The 19,620-nt window shown below is 38.5% G+C and overlaps 1 protein-coding gene, 2 long non-coding RNA genes and 1 other non-coding gene across 7 annotated transcripts in view; 2 read left to right on the top strand and 2 right to left on the bottom strand.

The window, feature by feature from the left end:
• Positions 1-3,912, top strand: part of EPB41L4A (erythrocyte membrane protein band 4.1 like 4A) — a 232,472-nt gene extending 228,560 nt beyond the window's left edge. Inside the window, exon 23 of one of the 2 annotated variants that reach the window (XM_045566141.1) lies at positions 2,002-3,912. In XM_045566141.1, the coding sequence (XP_045422097.1) occupies positions 2,002-2,040 (39 nt within the window). In that variant the 3' untranslated portion in view covers positions 2,041-3,912. Of the gene's footprint in view, positions 1-1,736 lie in introns of both variants that reach the window. The other variant, XM_045566139.1, reaches the window with a different exon arrangement.
• Positions 3,913-4,241: 329 nt separating this feature from the next.
• LOC123648393 lies at positions 4,242-5,826 on the bottom strand. The gene is made up of 3 exons (XR_006738605.1): positions 5,360-5,826; positions 4,864-4,931; positions 4,242-4,405 (listed from the first exon to the last, which is right to left on the bottom strand). It is a non-coding gene; the product is annotated as an uncharacterized LOC123648393 (long non-coding RNA).
• LOC123648740 lies at positions 5,019-5,151 on the bottom strand. The gene has a single exon (XR_006738756.1). It is a non-coding gene; the product is annotated as a small nucleolar RNA SNORA13 (small nucleolar RNA).
• Positions 5,827-5,908: 82 nt separating the features above from the next.
• LOC123648394 overlaps positions 5,909-19,620 on the top strand; it is a 184,203-nt gene continuing 170,491 nt past the window's right edge. For all 3 annotated transcript variants that reach the window (XR_006738606.1, XR_006738608.1, XR_006738607.1), the window contains exons 1-3: positions 5,909-6,355; positions 10,049-10,139; positions 18,311-18,499. This is a non-coding gene — a long non-coding RNA (uncharacterized LOC123648394). The remainder of the gene's footprint in view (positions 6,356-10,048; positions 10,140-18,310; positions 18,500-19,620) is intronic.

The raw sequence follows: 19,620 nt of genomic DNA, 5'->3' as shown, positions 1-19,620 counted from the left end.
TATATAAAAGTAAATAGGTAAAACAATTAAAAATAAAGTAGGCATTATGAAGAAACAAAGTCCTGAGCTAGAGAATCAACAGGGTGACCTCACTTTAGATAGTTAGGGTGGCCAGAAAAGCTGTCTCAGAAAGTGCCATTTAAAGCCAAGCCCTAGAAGGTAAGGAACCAGCCATGTGAGTGGCACAAGGTTGATCTAAGCAGAGGGAAAAACATGGGGAAAATGCTGACTCTGGAAAGGCCTTGGGTATTTGAGGAGCTGAAAGACCAATATGGGCTGAGCATGTGTGTGTATGTGGGGTGGGGGGGATGGGTAACACAAAGCCTTAAAGGCTATGGGAAAAGGGTTTGGATTTTATTTTATTGTATGTGCCAAAAGAAGCCATTAATCTGGCTGCCACGTGGAGGAGCTGGAATGACCAATGGAAGTAGGAAAGTTGTGCTTCCTAAGTTTCACCATGGTGCCAGACTTCTGGCAGTGGCATGCCCTACACCTCACCTGGCCTTTTCATGCAAAGGCTGGTAACAGTGGGGTAGATTAGGGACTTGATTCGACTAATTCCTTCTGGTCTGTAGACAGAGGGGACAGATTCAATCCTAGACAAACCTACAAGTGTTTGTTTTAGATCACCTCCTAGCTCCTTTTCTGGTGATTCTTTTGCTATAGTCTCTATTCTTCTCTCACATGCACTAGTTTCCTCTTTAGACAACCTTTAGCAACCTAGAAATCTTCCATCCCAAAGATTGATTCATACTTCCTGCGCTCGGCAGACTTGTTATTCCATTGGTGCTTCTTTGAACGTCAGTAAAACAAATTAAGCAAGTCATAGGAACAGGCAAACGATTCCTTCTTAAAGCGTAATTTGTATTTAGCCCAAATGAATCTCAAAATAATAGAATTCTGACAGTATAACCCATAATGTGTGGAGATATACTTTTGGGCAAGGAAACATGGTTGTGGCATGGGGAACCTGTGACCTTGGGATCCCAGGTGGCCTTCTGGATCCTTGAGTGTGGCTTTTTGACGGAATGCAAATCTTAAAGAACAAATCCTTTTCATAAGGGATTTTATTACTTGGAGGTAAGAGCAGGAGTGAGCAGAGAAGGGAGCTGTTGTGTACTATTACTATTAGTGCCATTTTTCAGGGTCCCCACCTATGGCTATAGGAGATGTGTAAGACCTAATTCCAGAAGTACTAGATGTGGCACGTGGGCTCTGGTAACTCAGCTCCCCTTTTCTCCAATGATGGGGCCACTCATATTACAAGACCTCTCCAGTCTTCTGACCTCAAATGACAGTTATCTCTATTCCCAAGACATCACTGCATTCAGTGGCTCCTGAAAATAATCAGGGGATTAAAAATTACCCAACTCTCCATTCTCTTAATCTCTGCCCCTGCCTGGAAAAGTGGGAAGGTTGAAAGCCTGATTTAGAAATTATCTACCCAAGGACACTTATTTGGGTTCATTATGCCTAATTTTCATGAATAAAATTCTCATTATACACACAACTGTCAGACTTAACTATATTAAGCCACAAAGATTAAACACATAAACTGTTTATTTTCTGTTATCTATTTAGAGGGAATATTTGAACAGCTTTTGGTATTATACTTTTTTGAGTTATAACTTGGTATCTTAAATGTAAGAAAAACTTTAGTAGTTTTTGATGTTTTAATAAAAATACTTGATTTGGCTATACTTCCTTCTTAATCTTTTTTTCAAATATATTTTTAGAGAAGAAACGGGTCTAAAGACAGCCTGATTGAAGAAAAGTCTCAGACATCCACAAACAATCTAGCTGGGAAACACACAGCAAAAACAATAAAAACTGTCCAAGCTTCCCGCCTCAAGCTAGAGACTTGATCGTGGAGAAGGGCCCGGGATGGGGGTGGGAAGAGTGTCTGTGCCACTGGTACTTTGGAAACTGTGAATTAGGTTATTTTATTCAAATATCTTGGACCTGCAAGTGTTTTTTCCGCATCTTTTGATTCTTTTAAAGGTTAAGCTACAGCATACTTGTGCTGAAGGGCCTTTTTAACTGGAAGGATAGTTTTGTAAAAGTTCACTTGATGCCACATTTTCCTTCCTGAAACAAAGTATCTTGTGCCTGCATCTGCCACTACCAAGACCAGATGCTTCTGATCAAGGTTCTGGAGTTCTGGACTGCAGCTCGCTTGTTGTGCAATACTACACCAAGTGGAAGGAGAAGTCTTCCCAGCTCTGGGTGATTCTCAGAGTGGCCAGATGCACAAGGACTGAGGCTTCACTTTCAGACTGCAGATATTTTTATTCCTATAAGTATTAAGTTCTTTGTAATACTGTATTTTGTGGTGTTATGTTCTACCAGTTATTTACAAATGATGTAAAAAGCTTTGTTAAGTGTTGCTTTTAATTTCTTAAGTGTCCTTGTGTTTTCAGAAAAAAAAGGCTAAGTGTGGATTTCAGTTAATCTTAGATTGTCAACCTCAAATGGTCCCTTCACCCAGCCTGGCCATCTAATTTGCCAGCTGTCCCCAATGGCCCAGACCTTTCCTCTCCCCAGATGACTTTGCAACTCACAGGGAAAGTATTTATGCAAGACACCTTTTATCTTCCCCGTATCACATACACTCCTCTTCACAGCTGCCATCAACTCTAATCCCTTTCCTGTCCCTCCACCTGTGCTTTTGGAGTCCACCTCTTCCTTCTCAGGGTTTGTCTCTGCTCTCTCCTGTGTTATTGTATCCCACCTCTTTAAGCTAGATCCTTGCTACTTGGTTTGAAACTTGACCATGATCTAAAAAATAGCCACAACCACAAATTCCTCTCTAGCTGCTATTATTTTTTTCTCCCATTCTCAGCTAGTTTTCTTCAGAGGACTATCTTTGATCAGTGCCCTCAATTCATCTAATCCCCATTTTAAAATATCTCTAATATGGATTCTTACTACTCCACTAAAATCGCCATGTCATTAGATCCCAAGGAGACTTTTTAGGACTTGTAATGTTCCTTTTGCTTCTGTACTGTAACGCTGTTTTGCTCCTACCATTCAGACTATCCTTTGCAACTCATCCTATTTTACCTTGCCATTAGTTACTGAAGTTTCTCAAATTTCAGACCTAGGCGCTCTTCCTCCACCCCAGGCAGATCTCATTTATACCCACGGCCTTAAGGGTAGATTACAGAGTTGTGTTCTTCTGCCAGGAGAGTAATTTAAATTCAATTAGTTACATGCCACTCCCTAGCTAGATCCAGTGCCATTATGCTTGTGAATGTTCAAAGCGAGACACCCACAACTCATTATGAACACCTCCTAATTGGCTTTGCTCTCAAACTAGAAGCACTTATTTAACTAATTTTGGCACTGTTCCAAGCTGGTCATCTCTTGCCTAAACAGTAGTGGCCTAACAGGACCACTTACATGGCTTTTCCTGCAAATCTGATTTCTTCCATGTATTTCCCTTGCATGCTTTAATAAAGCTGGGAGCCTTAAGTGCTCTAGGTTCTTTATATGCCTCTTTTAAGACTCCTAACAATCCCACCTCCCATAATAGCCACCTTACAAGGCTCATTACACACTCAATTCCAAAACAGGGCACCGAAGGGGAAAGCAGCCAAAACTCAGATGTATTGGACTCATGGTCATACCTTTTTTCTAGCCAAAGGTCTTTCCATGTCATTCCCCCAATTTTGCTTCCCTCCCCCCACCCCCCAAAAACCCTACCTTCAGTCTTAACTCTGCTTTCTCAGGTTTCCCTGACGTGGTCAAATAACATGGGATTCATCTCACAATGGATGGAAGTTTTGCATTTGTGATGACACTCCCTCCACTCAGCTGTAAGCTTCTAAAGGGAGGAACTGTGTTGTGCTTACCACTGTGTGCTCAGCTCCTAGTACTATCACTTTCAATAAAATGTTTTGAATGCCTGAACACACTATTTGTTCTTTCCTGCAAAGTTTAAGCCAACCTAACTGAACATGAACAATCTAGTTGGAAAAAAAAGTATGCAGTGAGTGCAGGTAAAGCACACGTGTGACCTAGAAATCACTTGTTCTATCATGAGTCACTGGGAGAAAGCACTTATTTCTCTTTGGGCCAAGCACAAGCTATCTTAAGGCTATCAATTATGGTAATAGCAGTTAATATTGACTTTAGCTGCTGAGGTTTAACAACTTTTGTTACTGGGGGGAGGGGGCAAAGAAACCCTTTGATTTTTCAGCAATAGCTATTTTCTGGCAATTAATCACTTAAAACAAATCTCAAGCAAGCACATTAAAATATTTATTCATATCCCCACTGTCTTACATGTATGTTTATGGACCATTCAAAGGCAATTATTTCAGTACTCAGGTTCCTGGAAATTTTAAGCGATCCAGTCACCTCTCGCGAAGATCAAATTTTCAAAATCCTCACCAAGGACATCCTAAGAGAAAAAAATACAGTACTCAATTTGACCAGCAAATATTTACAGTTGTCACATCTCAATAAAGAACTTGGTAATACTCTCATTACATGCTTTTAAGTATTACAAGAGTTACGTATTTCCAGATTGGCTCTAAATGCTAAGATACAACATACCTGAAATTTGGCAGGTTTTAAAATCTAGCTACTACACAAAACACAAATATTAAGAAATCCAGAATGCCAGTACTGTGTACATTTGTTCCTCTGGGATACTGAGAAAAAACCAAAACTGTCACAAAAAAAAGCTGGGAGCTGTCCCATTTGCTGTTAATGCCATCTTGATAACTACAGATGTAGCAGTACTAATACCAATGAGCCATTAATGCCAATTTAATACTAGAGAAGGCACCTCAATTTAAAAGGTGATGAAAGCCCCATTACAAAGTGCCTTATGGTGTAATTACAGTATTACACTACCTTAAGTCACCTTGGTGTTCCCACGTGGTTCTCAGCCGCAGTCCGTGCTTCAAGCATCCATCTTCTACCTGAACAAAAATTAGTTAAAACTGGTTAAAAGAAACCACATGCTTAACGCTGGGAGGCTCAAGATCACATGTGTAAACAAAAGCATTAACTGTTACTTTAGCAGCTCCTACACCAAAGATACCAAATTTAAGGGCAGGAAAAGGCTGCAAAGCATTTAATTTACGCCTTTTTTGACACCACATCCACTAGTTTCGAAAGTGAATGGGCAACACAAAGGCTCCATTTGCTGCGTAAGGTTGCTGACTGGCCCAGAAATTAACTGTTCTGATAAAACTCTGAATGGGAACAATTTCTCTGCGGAGAAATTTCCTCCTATGGGTCAAAACCGACTTCGTAATGAAAATTAAAATGCAAAATGTTTCAAATAGTTGGTTAAAATTCTTAGAAGCCCAAGGCAGCTGGTTTTTCTCGCACCATGAAAACTCACCTGCAGAATCGCCGAGACTCAATGCCCGCCAAGTACTGCACTTGGAAACGGCTTAAATCATCTACACCTTAAACGGCACTTTGCCTCTACGCTAATTTTACCCCGGGGCAGGGAAGGCATAAAGGCAGTTATACTCCGCAGCCTTTTTACTCACACGAAAATAACCCCAAACCGCTTCTATTAAAAAACTCCCCGGCATACAGTCGATCAATGAACACAAATCCACTTAACGACCCTCCCCATTTCCGGGCACGGGGACGCAGGCCGAAGGCCGCCTACGGCCCTCCCGAGGCGCCGCGGAGATCGTGGCCGAGGCCAGGTCGCCGCCCTCCACGAGTTCACGGTCAGAGACCCGCGGACGCTTCGCCAGGCTCAGGGTGGCACCGCGGCGTGGGGGCCCACGCGGCCCGCCGAGCCAGGCGCCATCCAGGCCGCCAGCACCGCGCGCCCGGCCAGGCACGGGCGGCAGGAAGGGCCGCGCCGCTTTCCCACAATGCTTTTCTACGCGCGGAAGCGCCCACCGCCGAGGGGCCGGGGAGAGCGGACTGTACCATCGCCGCCGCCCTCTCGGGGACGCGGGGACGCCGCCGCGTGGCGGGACGGAGAAGTGCCCGGCGCGGGGCCGTGGGCTGCCTTTCCAAGCGGAGGGAACCGAGGAGCGAGGTCTCCCAGCCCGAGACGCCGGCGCGGTTGTGTGACCAGTTCTTTCGACGGAGAAGGAGGTTTTACGAAGTGGGGGGTTCTAGCCATCCTCCCTCCCAGGGTCACGAGCTTGCGCTCGGCGCTGAGCGGGGCCGTCACCCATGGGACTTCAGACCCCGAGTTTTGGGGGGCGACAGAGTTCAGTCTCCAGCAGAGGAATAATAAGGTCATTTACTCAAAAAACGTGAAGTATTTACTGTGCCCCAGGCTCTGTCCTCAGTGCCTGGGACTCAGGTGTGAATGAGACGGACAGGCTCCGTCTCACATTGTGGCTGAGCGACAAAGACTAAACAGGTAAACCTGGGTACTGTGACGCCACGCAGGGTGAGCGCAGAGGGAAGCAAAAGAGGGAAGAGCGACAGAGCATCGCTGTCCCATGGAAATGTAGTGCGAACCACGAATGTAATTTTAGATTTTCGAAATGCTACATTATAAAAAGTATAAAGAAACAGGTTAATTTTAATAATAACCCAACATATGTTAATTATCATTTCAACATGTAACCAATATGGAATTATTAACGACATGTTGTACATTCTTTTATTCTTACTAAGTCTTGACAATCCTGTGTACATTTTTATTTATACTTCCAGCATATTTCAGTTCAGACGAGGCACCTTTCAAGTGCTCAGCAGCTCAGGGGGCTAGGGCGGCCATAGGACGATTGGAGGTGACCTCGGAGCAGAGTATGTGGGAGTGGTCATGCAAGATATGGGGACAGTGGGCCTTGGCCGGTGTGGCTGGAGCTGAGGAGTGCAGAGGGACAAGATGCATCTGAAGAGACAGACAGGAGCAAATCGCACATACTTGCGATATGGAGTTGGGATTTTATGTTGAAATTTTATAGTTGATTAATAATCACTACAGAAATGAAGCAGATTGTTAATTGGCTTTCTTTCCTGATAACCATGACTCCTTGAAGGGACAGGAATGACAGTGAGACAATGTGTGGTTACAACTAGGTCTCCTTGTTCCTGTAAGTTCCAGTAGAGATTCATCCAGAGACCACAGTCTCAGCACCTTTCTTTGTTTCTTTGAAGCCTACTGCGGGGGTGGGGGGGAAGGAAAAAGAGCTTAAAAAGCTTATCTCCAAACTCATCAGGTTGTATATATTCAATATAGGTTTTTGTATCTCAATTATTCCTCAATAAAGTGGTTTAAAAAAAAAAAGAAAAGGAAAAGATAATCCAGGCCCACAGTTCAGTAGTTGTCACACAAGGGCTAGCCTGAATAATAACATAATTAACCTGGGGACAATGACCATGCAGAAGAGGTAAGTGTATAATGATTACAAGAAGTTAAATAACTCTGGACTTGCATTTGGAAGTCACTAACGTCTGGGCAAGAGAAAGGTTGGGAAAGGAGGGCAATACCACCAAGACTGTCATTTAACGACACTGAAGGGTACAGTTTGGGGATTATAACAACCCTTAGTCTTGCCTTCCTGCTATGGAAAGTCAGGGAGAGGAAATTTCCTTAGACACTTGTTCTCTTAGGTAATGACCACCATTCTGAGACTGAGTTTCCTCATTTACAGAGTAGTAACTATACACATGTATTATATAGGTTAGTTTAAAGAATTAAGAAAGGTTTTTGGAATCATGTAGCACTGTGTGTGGTACAATGACATTTGATAAATGATTCAAATGAGCTAAGCTCTTCCTCTCACCCCACGTATGGAAACTTCTTGGATTGAGTTCTTAAGGAAGGAGGGGATATGCTGTTTTTCTTTTAATGGCTTTACATTTTTGCTCCTGCTTTACTCTTTTCTTCCCTTTTCCTCCCTAAACTTTGGACAAGTCAGGAGTAGGTAGAGAAAAGGCATTTGTTCCAATTATTGGATTTGTGTTGGGTGTTAGGAAATCAGTTCTAATTTCTTCATCTTCCTGTTTGCTTTAACCTCACACATCCTGGCAAGGAAAACCCAATAACTAAGTACAGGTGAGCAGAACGGACATGAGAAGAAGATAGGGGATATTTTCTATGTACTCGCCCCTTCACCCTTCCCTGTGGGGCTGAGGCATTGTGTAAAGGTGTTCAAACTACACACAGTGTTAGTGTAAACATGGAACAACCTCAGTTTCCCTGTGTGGTAGAATTTCCCTGTAAAGGCAGAATAATGGTCACCCAAAGATATCAATGTCCTAATCCCCAGAATGCGTGAATATGTTACATTACATAGCAGAAGGGTCTTTGCAGATATGATTAACATTTGGGGCCTTGAGATGGGGAGATAAAAATGGAACAAGAAGAACAAAGAGTTAGGGATTCGGCAGAAGAGAAGGCAGGAGAAATGAGATGAGAAGGACCCATCCCTCCATTGCTGGCTTTGAAGTGGGAGGAAAGGGCCCACAAGCTAAAGAATATGGGTGCCTCAAGAAGCTGGGAATGGCTCTCAGCTGACAGTCAGCAGGGAAACAGGGACTTCGTTTCCACAACTGCATGGAACTGAATTATGTCAACACCTGAATGAGTGTAAAAACAAGTTCTCCCCTAGAGTCTCTAGAAAAGAACATAGCCCTGCTAATGCCTTGATTTTCGCTCAGTGAGACTCATGGCAGACTTCTGTCCTATAGAACTGTGGGATAAGAAATTTGTGTTGTTTTAAGCTGCTAGAGAGCAGATGGTATAGATGGTTAATTTTTTATGGCAGCAAGAGGAAACTAATATACCCTGTAAGGGGTGGAGAGTAAGTAAGCTTTATGTCTTACTACACTCTTGCTTGTCTCCCATTTTCTCATTAGGAGTGTGAATGAGATTTTACATTGAAGCTATGCACATTTCATTTTAAAGCACTTACTCCATATGGAGTTGACTTTTGTTTATAGGGTGCTAGGGATCCAATTAGGTTTTTCCATGTGGATAACCTGTTGTTCTAAGACTGATTTCAAATAGCCTGTCCTTTCTACCATGCCACCATAGTCATATATCAAGGGTGTTTTTTTTTTCTTTTTTTTGAATGGCTCTGTTTTTGTGCTATCTATTCTGTCCCACTGGTCAATTTGCCTATCCTGTGTCAATATTACACTGTCTTAATTACTATATTTTTATACTAAGTCTTGATATATGAAGTGGCAGGTACTCTGCCTTGCCACATCCATTTTACCACCCAGACACCATAATCTTTTTCAGAAAAGGCTATTATTGTCCCTTTTCTCTTGCATGCAGTTTTTACAATTAGCTTGTAAAGTTCAGTTTATTGGAATTGCATGGAATCCGTGATAAATTGAGGGAGAGTTGACTTCTATTAATATATGAAGATGGTACATGTGTGAGTTAATTTTGTGTGTCACCTTCTCTTAATCACAGGATTCCCAGCTATCTAGTTAAACATTCATTATTTCTGGTGGTTGTTAAAAATGTTGTATTGAGTTTTGGGGTCCAAAATAGAATTTTTCCTATGTAAATATCAGCTGAAATGCTGTTTTGAGAGATACACATGTTGTATGATGTTGTGCTATTAAATACAAGAGGTAACTTAGTGGGAAAACATTAATATAGGAGAGCTTCTGTGGAGTATGCCTGTACTAGCTTTATAAAGTTAATTGAAGAACTTTTCCTCTTTTTCTCTCCTCTGAAAATTTTTGTGTAATGTCAGAATTTTTTCTGGATTAAAATAACTGCACTTTGAGGTCAGAGGATACCTTGAACCCAGGAGTTTGAGGCTGCAGAGAGCTATGATCAGGCCATTGTTCACAGCTCTCTCTCTGAAAACAAAGACAAAAACAAAACCCCCCAAAACTCACATTTGAACTATCTATTATTTTCTTTGTGCAAAGATTTTCAACTATTGATTCAACTTCTTTAATGATCTAGGACTATTGAAGTTTTCTAGTTCTTTGGTGAGTATTGGTAAATTAAATTTCTTAGAAAAGTGTCTATTTCTCCCATGTTTTTAAATTTGTTAGCAGAAAGTTGTTCGTTATATTATCTGATTATCTTTGTAAATCTCGTATTTCCTTCACTTATTTATTTTTATTTTTTTAGAGATATAGTCTCACTCTGTCACCAGGCAAACTCGAATTTCTGTGCTCAAGTGATGCCCCTGCCTCAGCCTCCAGTGTAGCTGGGACTACAGGTACGTGCTACCATTCCTGGCTACTTTTTAAATTTTTTATAGAGATGAGGTTTTGCTGTGTTGTCCAGGCTGCTCTTGAACTACTGGCCTCAAGAGATCCTCCCACCTCCTCCTCCGGGGGGGGGGGGGGGGTAGGGATTACAGGCATGAGCCAGTGTACCCAGCCTCAAGATTTATGTTTCTTTTTCATTCCTAATGTGTATTATGGGATTGTCAATTTTGTTAGTAATGATTTAGTATTTTAAACTTTTATTGATACTACTTTTTCTGTTAGCGTAATTTATATCCAGAATTTGTCACTTTAGCAATAATAAATCACTCCATTTTTGTCAAGTTATTTTTTATTTCAGATTTACAAATATTTTGGGGAGCTACTTAATGCTTACACAGTGATATTCCGTGTTGTTCCAATTTGTACACAGTATTAGAGCATTTTTCATGGTTTTTCATTATTACCAGGTCTTTTTTATTCTTCTGCAGATTTATTTATTTATTTGCTTTCCTACATTCCTGCTGAATCTCCTGTAGATTTAGAAGAATCATGTAAATAATATGTAAAAAAGAACATTTAAGGAAACTGTCTTCTTTATTGTAGGTATTTGATTTTAAATTTATACTTAAAATTATGTTATAAATTCTTGAATGTAAAAATATCAAAATGCTGAACAGTTGTTCCTTACACAAGAATTACATTGCATGCACATTATGTCCAAAGTAAAAGCAAAATATTTAGAAGTAGTAGCAACTATATAATTCTAGCAAAATGAAAAACTAGTGATCATCCGAAAGCCCTGAGTACTTTGTAAAGAATATTCAGTGGAATTTCATCCAGGTTAATACAAGAGGTATTAGTTTACCATTTTTTTGATGGCTGAGTATACTCTATGATATACATATACCACATTTTATTAATCCTCTCATGTATTGATGGGCATTTGGGTAGTTTCCACATGTTTGCAATTGTGAATTGTGCTGCTATAAACATTTGAGTACAGGTGATCTTTTTTTACAGAATGTCTTTTTTTTTCCTTTGGGTAAATATCCAGTAGTGGGATTGCTGGATCAAATGGTAGTTCTACTTTTAGTTCTTTGAGGTATCTCCATACTACTTTCCATAGAGATTGTACTAGTTTGCAGTCCAACCAACAGTGTATGAGTGTTCCTATCTCTCCGCATCCATGCCAGCATTTGTTGTTTTGGGACTTTTTGATAACAGCCATTCTCACTGGAGTTAAGTGAGATCTCATTGTGGTTTTGATTTGCATTTCCCTGGTTAGAGATGTTGAGGATTTTTTTCATATGTTTGTTAGTGATTAGTCTATCCTCTTTTGAAAAGTTTCTGTTAATGTCTTTTGCCCACTTTTTAATGAGGTTGTTTGATTTTTTCTTGCTGATTTGCTTGAATTTTTTGTAGATTCTAGTTATCATCCCTTTACCAGATGTATAGCATGCAAATATTTTCTCCCATTCTGTAGGTTGTCTGTTTGCTCTAATGATTGTTTCCTTGGCTATGCAGAAGCTTTTTAATTTGATCAGGTCCCATTGATTTATTTTTGTTGTTGTGATTACTTTCAGGGTCTTCTTCACAAATTCTTTGCCTAGGCTGATGTCTGTAAGAGTTTTTCCAACATTTTTCTTCTAGATTTCTTATGGTTTCATACCTTAGGTTTAAGTCTGTTATCCATTGTGTGTTGATTTTTGTGAGTGGTGAGAGGTGAGGATCCTGTTTCAGTCTTCTACATGTGGCTATCCAATTTTTCCAGCACTATTTATTGAACAAGGATTCTTTTCCCCAGTGTATGTTTTTGTCTGCTTTGTCAAAGATCAGATGGCAATATGAGGATGGTTTTGTATCCAGGTTCTCTGTTATGATCCATTGGTCTATGTCTCTGTTCTTGTGCCAGTACCGTGCTGTCTTGGTTCCTAGATCCTTGTATTGTAGCTTGAAGTCTGGATGGAACTGGAGACCATTCTTCTAAGTGAAGTATCACAAGAATGTGGAAAAACAAATACCACATGTACTCACCATTAAATTGGAACTAATTGATCAACACTTATGTGCACATATGGAAATAACATTCATTGGAAATCAAGCAGGTGAGAAGAGGGAGGAGGGGATGGATAAATCCACACCTAACAGGTACAACGCACACTATTTGGGGGATGGGCACACTTATAACTTTGATTCAAATGGTACAAAAGCAATTTATGTAACCAAAATGTCTGTACCCCCATAATATTCTGAAATTTAAAAAAACAGAATGTTCAATGGAACTATTAATATAAAGTTTGCTGTGAGTCAGGGTGAATTGGAGAATAGTGTTGTGAATATTCTCAGATGACATGATAGCAGAAGATCCTTTTGTCAGTGCTCACTGCAATATCATATAAGTAGTGTAACTATTTTATATTCACATTTACATTATTAGTTAATTTTAATCTCTTCTAATACTTAATATTTCCCAAAATGTTCCAACGTTTTTCAATATTTTACCAACCAATTTGGCCATATTGGTGTGTACCAATATTTGGTTCAAAGTATTTTTGTGATTTCTTCTTTGACTTTTGAGTTATTTAGAAATATATTTCTAATTTCAAATGCATGGAATCTTTTTGAGTGTAAGCTATCTTTTTATTTATTTTTGATAATAAATAATAAGTAATAAAGGATTCTGATTGTTTGAAATTTGGTTTCTTTATGTCCTAAATGTGGTCAGTTTTTATACGTGTTCTGTCTTCTCTATTTGTTGCATGTTATGTTCCATAATATGTCCTTTGGCTCTAGTTTATTAACTATATTAATTAAATCTTCTATATCCTTACTGATTGATAATCTGATTTGTTACTTATTTTGTGTTTGAAAGTTTTCCATTATGATAATGGATTCATTAATTTTCCCTTACATTTCTGTCATTTTTGCTTATACCAGGTTGATAATTTTCATATGAACTTTTATTGGTTTGTATTCATATGGTTTATTTTCTTTCATCCTATTACTTTCAGTTTTTGTGTCCTTACAGTATAGCTATGTTATGTTTTAGTCCATTCCTGCTATAACAAAGTATCTTAGACTAGGTAATTAATAAACAACATAAATTTATTTCTTACAGTTCTGGAGGCTAGAAAGTCCAAGATCATGGTGCCAGCAAATTCAGTGTCTGATGAGGGCCTGTTCCTTATAGATGACACCTTCTTTCTGCTTCCTTACATGGCAGAAGGGGCTAACATGCTCCTTCAAGCCCTTTATGAGGGCACTAATCCCATTCATGAGGGTTCTGCTCTCATGACATAATCACCTCCCAAAGGTCCCATCTCTTAATACCATCACCTTGCTGGGTACAGTGGCTATATGCCTGCAATCCCAGCACTTTGGGAGGCTGAACTGGGAGAATTGCTTGAGGCCAGAAGTTCAAGACTAGCCTGGGCAACATAGCAAGATCCCATTTCTACAAAAAATAAAAAATTAGCTGGGCCTGGTGACATGTCCTATCTACTTGGGAGGCTGAAGCAGGAGGATCACTTGAGCCTAAGAGTTCCAGGTTGCAGTGAGCTGTGATTGTGTCACTACACTCCAGCTTGGGCAACAGAGTGAGACCCTGTCTTTAAAAAAAGAAGAGAAAAGAGAAGGGAAGGGAAGGGAGGGGGAGAAGGAAGGGAGGGGAGAGGAAGAAGGAAAAGGAAGAAGGAAAGGGAAAAGGCAAGGGAAGGGGAAGGGAAAAAATACCATTGCCTTAGAGGTTAGGTTTCAACATATGAATTTTGGAGGTACACAAACATTCATTTTGGACCATAGCAGTCTTGTGAATAGCATAAGGTTGGATTTTTAAAAAATTCAGTTTTATGATCTTTGTGTTTTAACTGGAACATTTAGTTTGCTTACATTTAATGTAAATGTATGTTTGTATTCATTTCTATGATTTTATTTTGCATTTCCTTTTCAGCTCTCTTTTTTCTATGTTACTTTTTGCCTTTGCATTTTTTATATTTTAGTCTTTTAGACTTGTTGAAAATTGTATTTAATACTTTCTCCTGTCATAATATGGAAATTATGAACCCAATTTATAGTCTTTGAGTGATTCTCCTCAAAATTTCAACTTGCATGTCTAACTTAAAGATAAAATATATAAATAATATATGAAATATATAAATAATATATGTAAATATATAAAATATATATTTATCTTCTTCTTGAACACAAAAAACATAGACCTTAGAATGCTCTGACTAGGCATCCCTTGCTCCACTTATGTGCTGTTGTCCAGTATTTTAATTCTATTTTATATATTTTTAAACTTACAAATTTCACATTATTCTTACTGTTTTATACAGTCTTTAATTAAATAAATTTTCCTGCAGATTATCATTTGTTTGATCATCATCCCCTCCTGCATCTCAGACTATCCATTCAAGATAATACTTTTTCTTACTGAAGTATACACTTTAGAGAACCTTTCTACTCTAATTGTGATCTTTGACCATCAGCGTCAGCAACACTTGGGAGCTTGTTAGAAATGTAGAATCTCTGATCCCTCCTCAGATGTAGGGGTGAATTACAATTTGTGTTTTAACAAGCTCCCCAGGTGATTCACATACAAATTAATGTTTGAGAAACACTGCTTTAGAGACTCTTTTATTGAGAATCTACTCGTTCTAAACTCTCATAGCCTTTATTTGTCTGGAAATGTCTGTGTTTCACTCTCATTTTTGAAGGAGATTTTGCTGGGCACATAATTCTAAATTGATGGTTATTTTCTCTCAGCACTTTGGAGCTATTATTTCCTGTATTGGGAAATTTAGAGCTTATGCTAACAGTTGTTCCTTGCCACGTGATTTGTCTTTTCTCTTTTTTTTGGATGATATGAATTTTATTGCAACATGAATAGATGTGGTTTTTTTTTTTTTTTTAATCCTGGCTGTGATTAATTGAGATTCTTGAAACTGAGACGTGGTGTCTGTCTTCTTCAGCTCTATATTCTAAGTTACTAATTCTCTTTTCAGCAGCTAACACTGAGTTTCTAATGTCAGTTACTATACATTATTTTTTAAGGAGTTCTCTTTGGTTCTTTTCCAGAGATGTAGGTAATTTGTGATATCTTTTGCTTCTTTGTTGTTCCCCTTTTATTTCTTGAAATATATTATACATGCTCATTTGATACTCTATCAGGCCCCACATTGGCAGGGTCTAACTCTGTTTCAACTGACTCATTTATTGCCTATTGTCTCATTGGTTTGTGATTTTTTTCCCCACTGGGAATTTATGTTGTTTGGAAATTAATTTGTGATAACCATTTGATCTGTTCCTTTAGAAAGGATTTATGTTTGTTTTGCTGGGTACTTAGAGCAGCACTGACCTGGGAGCACATAGACTACAGAGACAGTGTGAATTCTTACCTCATCCTACATGAGGGAGGGTTGGTGTTAGTAATTTTCAAGAAAACTCCCCTCCTATTTTATCTTTTTTCATACTACATAGGCTAATTATCCCTCCTGTTCCTCTCTGTAGGGTGATCCCTCCCCCATTCACTCACTGAGGATGTTACTTTTCAGGGGACACAACTTTATGCATGGGTCATTAATCCTACCGCACCTTCCTCAGGCCTCATATCTTATCTCCTGACTCCCATGTGGGCTCATGACGCCTAAGCTCCAAGCCACCAGGGATAGGCAAATATTCCACGCAAACGTAAGCTCCAGAACTTGCTTTGCATTCGTGTTATCTTTTATTTGTGACTCTGGGGTCTTCCTTTATTTTTCAACCAACTCAGCCATGTATTTAGAACAGTATTTTACTATATTTTGTGCAGCATTTTTATTTGTTCTGAATTAGAGGATTTCTCTGCATATCTCTCCTGCCATATTGCAGGCACAAAGCATCTTTTGAGTTTCTTTGTCAATTTGGTCCTTGAAAAACTGTGCAGCTTAAGAACATTAGAAGGGCTTATCACTAATCCTACTTTTTCTACTAATAAGCTATATGTAAAGGTAACAATTCTTTCCAAAATTATTTATAATTTAGAGCAATTTTCAGTCTCTTTCTTAAAGTAACTTGGTCAAATTCTTTGGGAACCTGGCAAAATTATTCTGAAGTTCTTTTAGAATAATAAACTGATGGGAATAGCCAGAACAATTTAGAAGAAGAGAAATGAAGGAGAACTAACTCCTTCCTTAATACTAAATGTTAAACATATTCTAATATTAAATATTAAAACATTCTGAATTTTACAGGATAATTAAATTAACATGGTAATGGCACAGGCATTCCCTACTCATAAAATGGAAGCTATAAGTCAGAGACACTTCTTAGTGTATGTTGGATTTTAATATGTCTTAAAGCAAATATCCCAAGTCAGCAGAGCAGGGAGGACTTGTCCAACACATGTTGTTAGCAAGAGTAATTTGCCATTGGGGGGATAAAAAGAGACTTACTTGATATTAAAAAGCAAAATAAGGCTTATCTTATCTAGTTTAAAAAATTAAATGAAAAAATGAAATGACAGAAAAGCTAAGTAAAAATATTTGTTTGTAGAAAAGACTTACTAAACTTAAAAATCAACGGCTGTTTCCAAAAGGTGGCAGGAAACCTGTTACAATGAACAATGGGGTAATAGAGACTTTTATTCTCGTTTGAACCATGAGAAAGTCTTATCTTTCAAAATAATAAATAACATTTATTTTTAAAATAAATAAATAAATGGAAGGAGTAGGAACATATTTGACAATCTTGGTTTGGTAAAATCTAGAACTTCTTTGTGTCTAAACTAATGATTAAAGAGACATTCCATGTATCACCTGGAAAAATTCATACAATAAATTAAGACAAATATGCTAATAATAAAATATTCATGTTTATCTATTATGAATACTGAGAAATCAGTAGAGCCAAAGTCAAAAGGAGACATTTCACAAAGGAGAAACATGCCAAAGAATCCTATGAAAAATATTAATATTTTTATAATTTTACTCATTTGTAGTAATACTGTTTAACTCCTAATTTTCTAATTTGTTTTTCTGGGCTTTATGTGTTGACTTGTATTAGAAGCTAGGCAGGCCTATGTTTGGAAAAGCCTTGTCTTTTTCATTCATTTTGTCCTTATTTTGGGTGTAATTGTCCTTAAATTTTTTTCTTGTAGATTTTTCATTATGTATTTACTAATCTTTATGCTAAATGTGTTCACATAAAAATGATGTGATTAAGTAAATGTAGTTTGTCTTAATTTGATTTTTGTAAACTCTCTTCTGCGCCACCATTTTAGAGATCTTACAGGAAGTATTGACTTGTCAGTGCCAGTGAGACTGCTAAGTGGATGCCAATTCAAGAAATTTTACCCGTCTTATGTTAGTACATGTAGCAAAACACCAGGTGGCAGTATAAGCCAAGCACAAAACCCACACGGATTCATAGAGGCACATTCACAAAATTACAGTTTAAGTGGAATGAAATTAGCAACTGAATATCCATATTTGAGTAAAGCCACCTCATCTTCCAGGTGTTTCTTTAAACTTGGTTTTCATACTAGTTTATCACAAGGGAGGCTTTGATTTTTTTTTTTAAATCTAGTCTAGATACACAGGAAAGGCCTTTTTTAATGTGTTACTTAGAGTAACCCCCCAAAAAATCTTATGCATTCCAGTTCAAACAAGAATGAAACTTCTCTGAGTGGTAAGATTCTCTATACCCCAAAACTATATGTCCTGAGCTAACCAGGAAAATGAAGTTGGTGCTTCAGTCAGGAGCCAGATCCAAGAAATATACATAGCGATGGGGGCCAAATTATTAACAGTTACTTCTTTTGTGGGTTAGGCAGCTCAATTTGTCTTAATTTTTTTTAAGTCAGATGTGACTTGATTGCTGTGTTTAGTCACACATGTGGAAATAAATAGTTGCTAGATAAAAATGCATGTTTTATATTTTTATGACTAAATATATGTGTCATGTGTTTCAAGTCCACACATTACCGAGGATATTTTCAGAAAAAACTGTTTCCATGTCAGTAACTCAGCTCTTTGATGTACAAGAGTCTTTGGAGGAGCAGACAGCGCTGGAGGATGATCTATGCATTAGGCGCTCCTGTGGGGCACAGAATAGTTCAAACAGCACAAAACATAAAACCTGGGTTTCTAATGAGTGGTTTTAGTTGTATTAATGTTAATATTTTTTTTTTTTTTTTTAGCCACTGAAAGAGAATTCCCAGATGCTCCATTAGAGACTTGAAGTCTTTCAACTGAATAAATGATATCCCTGAGTACTGAGGCAATTTGAAATTTAAAACACAGAACCCTTCCAGAAATCATGGAGGGCACCAGAAGGGCTTTAAGTTGGGAAAAATTTAGGATTCCAATCCTTCAAACTTCTAAAAGCGGTAAGTAGGAATTTCAATGAACTCTGGTCTATAAGAATGAATGTGGTTTCAATTCTGTAATATACTATCACATAAATGGTTGGTGAGCTCCTAGAGGCAGTATCACTTATTCATGAGAAGCCAGGCTGAGTTCAGTACCCATCACAGCAAATGTTCTTCTTTAACAAGGTGTTCTGAGCTCCAGAACTGGGAAGGGTGGAGAACTTGGAAACTGGAATTTGAACAAGGCACTTGGCCAAGTCTCTCCTAATACACTTCTACATGAAGTGAGATAGGCGCTGTGATGTCAGTGTAGTTTTGTATATTGATTGTATAGGTATTTAATAGATTTATGTCAAATGGAGGGATGTTTCTAGGGATGTCCTTCGCCTTTTTTCTTTAATTCTTTTTATTGGTGATTTGGCTGAACATATTTTGTCAAATTTTATCAAATTTGGGATGATGTGAAATTAAAGAGAATAAATTGTATGGTTAAATCAGGATCCTAAAGTTTGGGCTTAGTTAAACTTGGTAAATATAATAAGAATGATTTTAAAGAGATTACATGTCAATACCACTACTCGTGTCCTAAAATCAACAGCATGTATACAGGATAAGTCATATCTTAGCTGTGGCAGATCTGGAAATGACTTAGGAAAAATAGTTGGCAGTGAATATAGTGTAAATCAGTTGTGTACCATTGCTGTCAGCAGAGTTAACTTAGGCATCAACGGAGTTATTGTTAACGTAGGTTTTATTGATCAAAAAGCGTGGCATGGCAGAGGAGACGGGGGATTGTTCCCCCTTTCTCCTACCGGCTAGACTACCCTCTCTTCAACTTAGGTGCTATACCTCAAGGGGGGCATGAGCAAGCTAGAGACTGTTCCAGAAAGAAGCAAGTAATGTCTGCAAGCCAGGAGGAAGGTCCTTACCAGAACCCGACCATGCTGGCACCCTGATCTCAGATGTCTAAAACTGTGAGAAATAAATGTCTGTTATTTAAGAAAAAAAAAAAAAAAAAAAAAGAAGAAGGAAGAGGCAAGCAAGATAAGAAGAGCAATAGAAGCTGTGTTGTGAAGGGAGTGGCTAAAGAAACTGGGTGTTAGCAAATGCAGTATCAAAAGATGGGGTAATGCTGGTTT

This window comes from Lemur catta, chromosome 12 (genome assembly GCF_020740605.2).
Source record: "Lemur catta isolate mLemCat1 chromosome 12, mLemCat1.pri, whole genome shotgun sequence".
NCBI classification, from domain to species: Eukaryota; Metazoa; Chordata; class Mammalia; order Primates; family Lemuridae; genus Lemur; species Lemur catta.
The sequence above is the reverse complement of the archived record's forward strand: the minus strand, read 5'-3'. Positions and strand labels throughout refer to the sequence as shown.